General features: G+C 39.0%; 1 protein-coding gene across 1 annotated transcript in view; it reads left to right on the top strand.

The window, feature by feature from the left end:
* Positions 1-11411, top strand: part of LOC122650932 (muscle M-line assembly protein unc-89-like) — a 37392-nt gene extending 25981 nt beyond the window's left edge. Inside the window, exons 6-16 of the mRNA XM_043844291.1 lie at positions 6277-6402; positions 6527-6958; positions 6998-7554; positions 7640-7762; positions 8188-8199; positions 8282-8350; positions 9139-9190; positions 9291-9377; positions 9473-9516; positions 10443-10517; positions 10604-11411. Coding sequence (XP_043700226.1) covers positions 6277-6402; positions 6527-6958; positions 6998-7554; positions 7640-7762; positions 8188-8199; positions 8282-8350; positions 9139-9190; positions 9291-9377; positions 9473-9516; positions 10443-10517; positions 10604-11045 — 2019 coding nt within the window. The 3' untranslated portion in view covers positions 11046-11411. The remainder of the gene's footprint in view (positions 1-6276; positions 6403-6526; positions 6959-6997; positions 7555-7639; positions 7763-8187; positions 8200-8281; positions 8351-9138; positions 9191-9290; positions 9378-9472; positions 9517-10442; positions 10518-10603) is intronic.
* The last annotated feature ends 1832 nt before the right edge of the window (positions 11412-13243 follow it).

The raw sequence follows: 13243 nt of genomic DNA on the forward strand, positions 1-13243 counted from the left end.
GGCATCATCTTCCATTCATATAGACCATCCTTTGTCTTGAAAGCAGTCTTCCACTCATCCCCTGGGCGGACCTGAATCTGATGATATCCGCTCTTTAAGTCAATCTTCGAAAAGATGGAAGCACCTGTGAGCATGTCTAACATGTCGTCAAGTCTTGGAATAGGAAACCTGTATTTGACGGTGATCTTGTTTATTGCCCTGCTATCAATACACATCCTCCATGTACCATCTTTCTTTGGAGTAAGTAATGCTGGAACAGCACATGGGCTCATGCTCTCAACAATAAACCCCTTGCGAATCAGGTCATCTACTTGTCTCTTGAGCTCGGCATGCTCGGTGAGGGCTGAGACGATAAGTGGGCAGATTTGGTAGCACCGAACCTGGTACTAGATCAATGGCATCTTGAATATCCCTCATAGGAGGTAGCTCATCCGGAAGATCGTCCGGTACTAGATCCGAGAAATCATCAAGCAGATCTTTTATGGATTTGGGATGAATGGTGGTAGGGGTTGGTGACACTGCTCTTGTGACCAGGGCTAGTATCAACCCTGTCTCTTCACTTGTAGTAAAAGGAATTCTCGGTGAGGCGGGGACAGAATTCGTTGCTCCATGGGTTGTGCTTTAGTAGTACTAGTACTAGCATGTGGTGCCTTCTTTGCTTGACCCTCCTTTCATTGGCTGTCTATTGTCAATAGTTTTCAAGACCTGTTGTCGCTCATGGGCAGCTCTAAGCCTTGGCCTCATCAATGGTTCATTGAGGGGGTTGAGAACCAGTGGTTTCCCTTTGAAGTCAAAGAAACACTGATTTTTTGTACCTCCTGTCAATACATTGTTATCATACATCCATGGTCTCCCAAGTAAGACATCGATCGGAATCATAGGAATTATATCGCACGACATTCTCCTCGTAACCAGAAATCTTGAGTGGCACTGAGCATCGCTGATTAACCTCTAAAGTATCATTATTAAGTAAGGATACCTTGTATGGTTGTGGGTGAGGTTCAGCTTTAAGCTTCTCTTCAATGACAAAAGCTTTGGAAACCACGTTGACACAACTACCGCTGTCCACGATCACTTGTGCTGTTGCTGTCCCGCTATCCATCAGTGTATAAAAGATGCAATGTCGACGCCAGTCCTCTCCTTTAGATTCGGCAACCAGAATGCGAGTTACTACATTTACCTCATAAATTTCGTTTTCCAAAGTATCATCATAGTCTTCTCCCTCAAGAGCAGCATTAACGCCCAATTGTCATTAAACTGCGGGTCACAAACTTGGACATCCGGACTAGTTTCCATGGCTGCAATCATCGAATTGGACTTCCCTCTTGGGGGCGTACCTTGCATAATGACCATCTTGTTGGCAATGGAAACACTTGTTAGGTGTTTGACTACCCATGGGGGCCTTACCCTTTTCCTCTGTAGTTGGTGGAGCTCGGGTAGGGAAACCACTAGATCGTAGGAGTAAAGGTTCTCCTAATATCACCTGGACTGCGGTGTGAATCTTCGGGGCAGCCTTGATTAAATCTTCAAGCATCCATGGCCTTTTCAAAACAATGATTCAAATTATATATTTCAACCACGCCTATCTTGTCTTTAATGTCAACCCTCAATCCCAACTTGAAACGGGATATAAGCTGGTCATCATTCTCATCGACACCCGTACGTGAGAGTAAGTCATTGAATTTATCAATATACTCCTCAACTGTTAAGGTACCTTGTCGTATAGTGTTCAGTTGATCATGCAAACGCCTCTAATAAGAAGGAGGTAAGTACTTCTCTTTGAGAATCTCTTTCATAGCTGCCCAAGTAATTGGTTCCATGTGACGACGGATCAACTTTGTCTTCATGTGTACGCCACCAATCTCCGGCTCCTCCAGTTAACTTAGTCGTGGCCAGCTGCATCTTTCGGTCTTGGACAACCGAAACCACTTGAAGTAGTCATCTAGAGCACTCAACCGGTCATGGAATGCAATAGGGTCATGTTTCCCGTTATATTCCTTCAGATCCAGTTTGACCTTATGCTTATCATCACGGTAATACTGATTTCCATCGTGATCTTCATCTTCTTCATAGGTAGAATTGTTATTGATCCTGTGTGTCTGTAGTGTGGGAACCCTCTGTGGTAACCTACGTGGATGTCGGTTGTTAGTGTATGAAGCAGCAGCTTCAGTTTGTGATATTTGCTGTGGAGGTGCAGTAGGACCTTGTTGTGACAGTACATCAACCTGTTGCTTGATGGTCTTCACATCTTCAGATAAAACCTTGACTATCTCAGCCAGTTGCTGTAGAGTGGTTGGATCACTTGATTTTGGAGAACCCATAGCTAGGCTTTGATACCAAATAATGTAATTCCAGATGGATGTCAATCCAACTAAAACCAGAACCAGAATCTGCTTGGGTATAATGCAATCGGTTAGGGCAGAATGGAGGATTAGATGAACTGAGGGTTAGGGTTTGATGGTACGGATAGGAGAACAAGGGTTAGGGGGTTGGGATGAAAGCTTGCTTGTGTTGGATGGATCCTTGGACTGAGAACATATCTGAGTAACTAATCTTTGAACCTTCACACAATCGGCAGCAACAAACTTGACAAACTTGAATGCACTCGAAGGAGAGAAAACAGTGAACTAGTGAAGGCTATCTCAGCCTCACCTTCACAGCCTATCTCAGGACAGTGGAATGCATTAAAACAATAATCTTCTTCATTAAATCGTCGGGGGGCTCAATGGAGCTCTTTACATTATATAGCCTTCAAGGCTGGACATAAAATAAATCCTAACTATGACTAGGACTCAAAATAGAAATAGGAATGCCAACTAGGACTAGGACTCAAAATAGGAATGCTAACTAGGACTTAGGACTTCTAATTAGGATTCAGATTTGCACTAGGAATCCTAATTAGATTACAACTCAATAAAATAAAACAAATACTAAAAATCCCCACGATTGTTGCTAGTGTAGGGATTCATCCCTACACCTACCCGATGGTTACTTAGGCTGGTGTAGGGAAGAATCCCTACACCTGCGGCTGGTTTTAGACAGCCAGTTTACATCAAGTTCTCCTCTAGGAAGGGCAGAACTTCCTTCAAAAAAGCAGAAACTTCTGACAAGTGCACCCCTAGAATCAATGTGTTAGGGTTTTGCAAAACCCTGATTGTTGAGATCGATATAGGGGAAAAATTCTGTTGGTGATGAAAGAAGACAATAGATGCTGTCCACGGTGCCTGATATGGATCTCCAACAAGAGAAGCCTCGATCTCCAATAGCAGAGCTTTGATCTCCAAAAAAAGTGAAGACTCCAAAAATCCCAGAAGAGGAACAGCATCTATCAATCCAAAAAAAATTCCTAAATCATTGAGGTAAGGTGGAGGGCAGCAACTAGATAAATTGATCACCTCATTAGTGCTGCCCTTTGAGAAGGTTGAGAACCAAGGGAAGGAAGGAGAGAATAAAACAAGAAAGGAGGAAGGAGAGAGAGACGATGGAAGGGGGTGACTGTTCTGGAACCTAGATTAGAAGTTTTGGCTCTGATGCCATGTTAGCAGAACAAGTAGAGATGTAATGCTTGAATGATCTTATGATCACCCCAAGCCTACAAATTACAAAGGACATCAATATCCCTACTATAGCCAACTCTACTAAGAGAGTCGCCTACACATAAAAATAAGCACCCAAAAGATAAATTCTTCTCAAATCATTTTCCTGTGATTCAACAGGATCAAATTGCTGACCCGTATTTTCTGTCAAAGCTTATTATCATATGGGAAGAGTCCAAGCGAACTTCCAAATTATGTGGATTGCTCTAACAGTTTCTGTTTGACTCAACCTTCCTGATCCCTGCCACATCAGACCAAGAAAAGGACCTGTCTGAAGCTGTTGTTAATTACCCAGCTTCTTTCCTCATGGATGCTCTGTTTTAAAACCTTTTTGGGCAGAATCAAGATCCAATTTTGAGGGAAATCTAACCGCCAAAACAGAGAGATATTGTGGAGCCTTGTGCACTGGGTATGCCTTTTGTGTTTTCTTTTATAAAGTGCAGTCGAAGACTGACCTTGGACCAATCCTACTTGTTCATCAAATCATCTGTTCTGATTTTATCAGAAATCTCCTGTTTGATCTCTGTTTTCTGGACCAGACCTGAAGATTCCTAAATTATTTCAAATCCGGCTATTGAATTTGAATCAGATTTTGAGATTTGGTAACATACCTAGAATGAGACTGGATCTGAGTTTGGGGCCATTCTGATTCTCGGATTTGGGTTAATTTGAAATCTATTTTTTCTGGAATTTCAATTTTGGGATTTGAATTTTCTTTAATTATTTTTAATCCCACCGTTGGATCTCCCTTATAGTCTGCAGGAACCTTATTCTACCTATTTGTGATTGATGTCTGAAGTTTGACCTTCATCTGAGATTGTTGACTTTTTGGGTGATTGGACTGTCATATTGGGATCCTGTGGTGAGACTAGGTCTACTGGGTTATTGTAGATCTTGTATTGTATTGGATAGGATGGTGACCCTGGCCATTTGGGTGTTTTGAGAGTTTTGCTGAAACTTGCAAACGCATTATAACACGGAAAACATGAACATGAGAGCCACAACATCAAGGGCCACTTCAATTTATCATGCCCTTACATGGAACCTTGGGATGTGATAAACAAAAAACCTGTCCCTCTCTATATAATTTATATTGACAGGGGAGGCTGCATTCTTGTTTGGGTTAAAGATGCACAAATATTGGAGGATGGGCCCAAGTTGTTAGTGGAGAAGAGGCTCCTAATTACAGGGGATTTCTTATATTACAAACTCAGATAAATTCTTCTCAAATCATTTTCCTGTATATGAAAAACTAGTTAGAGTAGTGTGTTTCGCACACATGGTTCTAAGTATCGGTATTGTATAGCCCGTATTGGGTGATATGTACTGGTTTTGCTAGTCACCGATATCGATATTGTGCCGATACCGTATTGGTACTCGGTAGCACGGTACGGACAAGGGGTAAAATGGTCAGAAAACTCATTTTAAAGGAAATTCAGGGGTAATTTTGTCCGACACAGCCGATGCAGGCCGATACCGTATCGGTTTTGCGTGTTGCCGATACCCGTTCCTATACCGTGCACTAAAACCATGTTCACACATGAACTTGAATTGGCATATGTGGCAATTTTATTGGAAACCATGTCCTTCATGCAAAGTTATAGAAGTGCTTATGGTGGGTATAATTGGTGTAATATTCACGAGGAAAAAAGGGTTTAGATGTGGTTGTAAGGAGCCCACATAAGCTTGTGTTATTTAATATTTTAATGGGTGGGAGGGGTAGAAAAAGAAAAGAAAGAGTGGTTAGTTATTAGTTATAATAGAGGTAATGGATAACATAATGTATTGTAGAATAATAAAAGCATGGTTATTAGGAATACACATGCAAAATATCTTTTTAATGAATGTCGGATCAAAAAAAGGAAAAAATGGACTGTAAAAACCAGGCAAACTTCTTTTTAGAATGTTTTGAGATACTGTAAAAACAAGGAAAGATTTACTGTGGCAGTGTTTCATGTCCTTGCATATGATAATGCATTTTTTTTTTAAAGTTTAATCATAGAAAATTTATAATAGAAGTATAATACAATACATTATTGGAGAACACAGCTGGGATTGTAACATTTGTCTTCTGTTTCAACCATTTACAGACAGTTAAAGTAGGTTTTGAAGTCATAATTTTTTTTAATGATTTTAGTCATTCCTAGATTCCAGTCCATGCAAAATAGAGCGTCTCCTCCCAGAGTGAAATTTCAAGCAGAACACATGATTTCCCTTTACTCAATGAAATTTCTCTGATTTGGCCATTTTTCGCTGATTTTGATGAAAGATTTTGGTTTTTTTTTTTTTTCTTTCCCATTTGGTGAAATCAGTCATTTTGGTAAAATTGGAACCGTGACTAAGAATTTTGATAGTTTTTACTTTTTACTCGACATTTTCTGGAAATATTTGTGAGATTTTTAGAGCTTCCTTCTTGGTGGGGCTTGTTTCTGTTTCTCTGGGTGTACAAATTTTTCTAGTTCCTTTAGGCTGCCATGTTTGGGTTGATGTGGATGATTTATGCTCAGCTAATATTATGATTGGTGCTACGTGTCCATTTGTCAATTTTCCTTCTAATTAGTTTCTCTAATTGAACTCCATTCTTGTTTAGTATGTTATCATTTTTACATGAGCATATTGCCAAAAGATTTGATGACTTATATTCTGTTGTTTTAGGTTACTCATATAGTGATATGCACAGCTGATATGGATATATTTTTGGTGGAGTTTTTTCCCATATTTATTTAATTTTAACTCGTTTATTGGCATGTTTCAGGTAGATGGGGGCGAATTGTCAGAGAAGACTAGTGTAGATGAGCCGCCCCAGGCATGTGATCCTATTCCACTGTATTTCCATTCTAGCATATTTTTTGCCATGCTCTTGTTCACATTTTGTTGAATATTTCAAGATTTTGTGTTGACCATGCGAACCTCAACTGCTTATATCTCAGGCGGCTAATGAACTCCCACCAGAAACGGCCGGTTCTGGATCAGTGGATCCTGCTGTGGATAAATCTCCCAAGTCAGTGATGAGCAATGGTAATGCTCAAACTGGAAATGAGGACTCTTTAATAGATCCAAGTTCCCCAAAAAAGAAGCCTGAGCGTTCTCGTCGTACTAATCAATCCAAAAGCACGGATGGAACAGCCAATACTGAACCTGATAGTTTGGAACCTGAGAAGGTAGTCAGACCAGAAAAAAAGCCAGATCAAGCTACAAAGAAAACAAGGGGTAGGAAACCTAATTCTTTGATGAATTCTACAGAAGGCTCTGACCGTTCTCGGATTGATCGTGAGAAAGGATCTGTAGAACAGCCTGACCGCAGGAAGAGTCGCACAAAGGAAGCTGATAGTGCAACTTCTGAAGGCCCTTCTACCAAGGAGGTCGCTGTGTCAACTTCTGAAGGCCCTTCTACCAAGGAGGTGACTGTTTCATCTGAACCAGAAAAGGAGAGTGAGGCACAGGCTTCCTCTCCAACAGCATCACCTAGTATGGCAATTAATGTTTCATCTCCAAAACCGACCCATACTGATGGAACTCCCTCCAAGAAGGGACGACGTGGGCCTAAGAAGAAAGGAAGCAGGAAACATGAAGCTGAGCATGGTTCATCACTGAAGGGAGCTTTATTGAGTGATCATGGTGAGGATGAAGCTCCACCTTCTGCAGCTGTTAGCTCCAAGAAGGAATCAGAGGGCATGAGTGATTCTGAAGCAAAGCCACATAAGCGCACAGGGAAAAAAACACTTACTGGGAATGCCAATGAGAAAACTCCAACTCAAGTTGATGTTCCAAAGAAGGAACCTGGAGCTGGAGCCACAAGTGATTCAGATGTGATGTCGCTGAGGAAGTCTGGCAAGAAGGTAGATGGCAAAAATGCCAATGAGGATGAGTCATCAGGAAAACAAGACGGTAAAAAAAGGAGAGGCAGGGGCAAAACTGACTCCGGTAAGAATGTGGTTGAAGAATCAAGTAAGAAGGTACTGTCATTCTGTTTTACCTTGTCATTTTGTGCTTGTTATGCTGTAAACTTCTTTTGAATCTGACAAGTTCTTTTTGTTGCTATGCATTGCAAAGGTCACAACTTCTTCACCTAAGTCTGCAACAAAGTCATCGAATAAAGATGAAAGTCAAGTCGAAAACACCCCTAAGATATCTTCCAAGAGAAAACGTACTCCAGGGAAGGAAGATGTATGTAATCTTAATCTGCTATTATTTGATGTGTATCTGAAATATAGTACTCCTTTCTGTTTTCTCTCTCTGTGTGCTTGTTAATAATTATACTACATTATATATGTCTCGTGATTGCTTGTATTGATGCTCGCGACCATGTCAACGTCTATTGGTTAAGAAAATTGCAAGTATTAGGTCCATTTAGTGTTGGTCTTTTGATTTTAGGATTCTATTTTTTTAAAGGAATTATGAAATGTAGTAATAAAATATAGTTGCTAATGGGGTTCATGCCAGTCTACAGGTGTTTCAATGCCGTTAGTAGTCATTCTCCTCAGGAGATCTAATGAGATCTGCTTTTCCTGGTTAATACAATATTTTAATTCTTGGATTGCATGGAATTCTTCACTTGTTCTGAACTCTTTTGCTTGCTTTCTTTCCAATCGTTAATCAGTAATTATTGTCTAGTATAATACTAGTTTTCTGTCTTTTGTCATTTAATCGCTTTCTGATCCAGAAGATCATTTTCCTTGTCAGACTTCTGAAACACTGCATGGTGAAAATCTGGTTGGTTCCAGGATTAAGGTTTATTGGCCAAAAGATCGTATGTAAGTATGGTTTTCTATCTCGTATTTTTTTTCTTACTGACACATGTTATTATGCAATTGTGTGGATTGATTTTGTTTATACTTGTTAGGGCAGTGGAATTTATTCTCTCATTTTCTACTTTTTTCTTGGTCATAGCAGCTTTTTTTCTACTGTCATGAGTCTCATGACCTTACTGATTGATTGCTTTTGGTAGTTTATTTTAATTCCATCTCTCTTTTTCCATTCAATAAGACAATGTTGTAATGAACTTAAGTTATTTTCATCTTACAGCACTTGTTAGAGTCAGGTCTGCCTTTTTACGATTTGATACAGGTGGAATTTAGTTTCCCCTAATTACCGATGTGTCTTGTCAAACATTCATGTGCATCCTAAAATGGTTCTCTTAGATTTGGTCTATACAATGGTATTATTCTGGTCAGCTGTCTATTCTATGTCTCTTCCTATGCCTTCAATTGACATACTTATGATTCAAGAGGTTTTCATTGAGTTGGTTAAGATGCCATACTTTATATATTCTTTTGTGGCCTGAAGCATATCTTATTCTGTGTAATTGGATACTCCCTGTACACATTTCTGCCCAAGATGTTTGGCAGAGGAACAAGTGAACAGTGTTTCATTAAACACAGACCTGGTATGAGTGGTAGGCCATGGGCTATCAGCATCTTACTGGGTTTCCGTTTGCTTTACAGTTTTCTCATTAGTTATGTACTTCGATATTCGTAATTTTGTTTCTGAGATGAAAGAATTTGATCCATCTTTGCTCATATTTCAAGTTGTTATCATGCAGTTATTATGCAGGTGTCGTATCATCTTTTGACCGTGGTAAAATGAAGCATAAGGTAAAATGGGCTTTCATGGATATATGAAAAAATATATTTTACTTTCTTTTCCTGCTTAATTCGCTTCTTCCTTACCTTAATGTTTGTTGCTTATACACAGGTTTCTTATGATGATGGAGATGTGGAGATATTGAAACTTAGTAGGGAGAAGTGGGAGTTTATTAAAGAAGATAATTTGGCAGATGGGGTAGGTGTGGTGTATTGTGTATTGAATTTTCTTAGCTTCATTATCTGTAATACTTGGCCTTATTGTGAAAATATTTTTTTTTCTTTACTGAACAGGAACAAGAAATTGATCTTCCTAGTCCTGATACTTCTTCTGACATGTAAGTATTAGTTGGTGGCTGTTAAATTTTTCTTTTTCAGCAGAATGTCAGTTGGCTGCTATTTTTCTCCGTTCATGAGATTGTCCCTTCTTTTTTGGATGAATTCAGGAGATTGTCCTGTCATACTTCGTTAGTGTCATACATTGAATCAATGTTCTAAACTTGATTTTGGACTCTGTCTTCTGAATTTTCCAATCTCATAGCTTGGAGTAGTGAGTGTGACTTTCTTCTTTTAAATTACAATTTTACACGTGGTGGAAGTAGTATATGGGGAAACCCTTGCTGGCTAGTGTTATCATGTAAATTTTGTACTCCCTCTGTCTCACAAAGATAGACCTGTTTGAGTTTTTTCACTGTCCCAAAATGTATGTTCATTTTAAATCTAGATGAAGTTTTTTGGATTCCCCATAATGTCCCTATTTAATCATCCACACAGTTGCTTGTCATAATTGTTTTCCTCTATTACATAAGCCAAACTAATAGGTGTAATGTTGGAAAGAGAGTTGTATTAGTGGGTGATTAATGCATGAACAATCCACCAACCTCCTTAAGATGATATTCACACCCCCCCCCTCCCCGAACAAGTCAGTCTTTCTGGGACAGATGAAGTAGTTGATTATATACTTACAATATGATAGTTGCTATCTTCTATGACATTGACTCTCTCTGATTGTGGGTTACAGTTTGTTTATTCTGGGTAATTCTTTATTATGTAATATTCTCTTTGTGTAGTTTGAGGTAGCTTGGTTCTTTAGTGGGATTTTTACTGCTGCTGATAATGCCTGCCCTTGAAACCACTTCATAGATGATGTAAAACCATTTTATTGTCACTTTGTTCTGTCTAGATTTCTTGAAGTGGGTAAGATAAAATTTAGTTTACTTGTGCCTAAAGCTGTACTTATGCTGAATGATGTTCATTTGATAAGGCACCGAAAGAAGAAAGCGAAAATGAATTCAGATTCAGAAACCAAGCAAGGAAAGCCAGATGCTTCTGCTAAAAGGTGACTGGATTATGCTTGCTTCCATCTATTTTCTATTTGGGCCCCTGCAACTCAGGGATTTACAAATTTTTGTTTTTTTTTGGCAGCACTGGTGGAGTTTCGACCAGCAAATTCAAAAGCGAAGTTTCAAAAACTGGTGGTAAATCCAAGGACGATGTTAAACTCAGCGGCAAGTCCAAAGATGACAACCCTAAAATTGTCAACAAATCGAAGGTTGAAACACCTAAAACTGGTAGCAAATCGAAAGATGATGTCCGGAAGTCAGGAATCAAATCGAAGGAGGACACATCCAAGATGAAGTCCAAGGATGAGACAACCAAAACAAGCACCAAATCTAAGGTTGCAACCCCAAAAACTGCCCCAAAAACTGGTGGCAAGACCAGTGCTAATGGTACTACTGCCAAAGGGAAATCCAGTTCATTGAAGCTACAAGAAAATGAAGATTCTGTGCAAGAGAAATCAGATTCTACAAAGGCACAAGAAAATGAGACAAAAAGTGGGAAGAAGCGAAGGAGGTCAAATGGTTGATGATGTAACTGAGACCGATCTGATTCTTGAGGGAAACTGATTATCTTTTCCCCAGTGTTTCCTAAGGTAAATATGATCTTATTCACTTTCAACTAGAGAGGAGTTCATCCCTCAGACTGCTTCTTCACTGCACTAGTTCCAGGTGCCGTGTGTATCTGGTAGTTTGTGATGTTTGGCATATCCCCATGCTGTTGTCAGTGGCATTGGATTTCGCTTTTGTAGGGTTTGGAGTAGCAGGGATGATTTAAGGGTTTGAGGGTTTCTTGTCTCTACAAAGAGGGGGGAAAAGTCTTGTAGTGCGTGGCTGTAGTGACTTTAGAGCCTTCGTTAAATTACTTTTTGCAGTTAGTGTATAAGTTAAACCAATTGTGGTGTTTACTATTTATCTTTTACATACCATAGGAGAATTGCAAACATCTCTTGTCTGCTGTTTGGTGAATTTTATTTTTGCTATGCGTCACAGAAATTTCTTAGTTATGTTTGGTTGCAATGGAAGTGGAGAACGGGTAGTGAAGGGAAATTTTTACATTTCCTTGCAACCGAAAACTTAGTGATTTTTCTAGTAAAATATATTTCACTTTCTTGGAAAATATTTGCATTTGCTTTGGAACCAAACGATGCCTGAGGCTTTGTTTCTTCAATGTTGAGGTTTCAATTGTTCCAGCATAAAATTGTAGGAAAAAAAATATTTGCTGTTAATTATGTTTCCAATGCTTGTTTTTAAACTTGTAACATTTTCATGGCCACACATTTTTTGAATTTTTCCCTTTGTTGCTTTGGATGGATCTTATGACTTATGTTTATGTGACATATCCATATATAGTTCTCACGAACATATGATAGTGTCTACATGAGTCAAATTTGGTTATAAAAACAATTTATGTAATCAAAATTTAAATTATTTTATCATTTAAAATAATGGCAAACAAGCATTGGAAATTTTTTTTACAATGACATCTATGTCGTATCTTACCTCATATAATCAAACAGTAGAAAAATTTCTAACATATAAAAATTTACTTGTGAAATACATGTAATATTTTACATCCAAACCCACGATTTAAAATTGTAAGACTAAACCTTGGTACTCCAAAATAATTAACTAGGACTCTACCCAAGGCAAAACAAAATAATCTCCACTCTCTTGCTAATTAATAAGCTCATCTTGGCTAGCCATTGAAGAGCTTGTATTCTAAAGAAAAGGATGTGGTGAAAAAGAATCAACACAAAATCGTAGATACTATTTTGCTTCTTTGTAGAATTCTGATTATTATCAGGAATAGGGAGATTTAGTCAATTATTTTTGTAGTATGGAGATGTGGCTAGTGTGGCACACTGATCAGATCTTGGATTATACGATAAGGTTGCCCATTCTCTGGGATGGGTAACCTATTTAGTACTGAGGGCTTTGTGGAAGGGATCCGGATCCTCTACTTCCAAAGCTTGTACTTCCATCCTACCTGTGTGAGCTCATAGTGGGCCACTTGGCCTGACAGGCATCCAATGGTTGAGATTAAAAAATTCAAAATATTTTGAAAATCTCATGACATCCTGTTTGAACCATGTTAAACTTCAAACCAAATGTACCTGATCGGTTCAACTCATCAACCCAAATCCATTTCACTCAAACTAAACCCAAACCTCTCATTTGCCTAGGATTTCAGAATCCCATGAAGAAGTAGAGATCACTGAAGCAATCATCGATGACGACGGCACCGAAGAGGATAATTGCAAATGGGTGGCACACTGTGTTTCATAATCTCATAATTTCCTTTACTGGTACGGCGTAATTTAATCTTTGTCTCTCATTCTGAAAATCCATTCCAAAATAAATTGCGATTTGTTGTCCTCCATGGTTACTGCAGTTCTCCGCTCATAGGATTGAGTTTGAGTCTATTGTAGTAGAGATCAAGAAAAAGATGATTTGGGGTTGATGAGTCTCAAACTAAACCCACCCATTTGGGAATCGACCTTTACAAGGAGTCTAATTAAATAACAAGAATTGGAAATCGACCTTTACAAGAAGAGATCTTGAGAAACTGTTTGATTACTTTTCGATCGACGAGACTATCGTCAACGGCAAGGACATTTAGTTCTTGAGAATCCGGTGAGGAAGGATCAAAGAACTCATTCATCTCCAGTACAGAAACCTGTGGAAGCACATCGCTGCTCGCCATTGCACTAAAAGTACTTTCTGA

This window comes from Telopea speciosissima, chromosome 2, assembly GCF_018873765.1.
Source record: "Telopea speciosissima isolate NSW1024214 ecotype Mountain lineage chromosome 2, Tspe_v1, whole genome shotgun sequence".
Taxonomy (NCBI): Eukaryota; Viridiplantae; Streptophyta; class Magnoliopsida; order Proteales; family Proteaceae; genus Telopea; species Telopea speciosissima.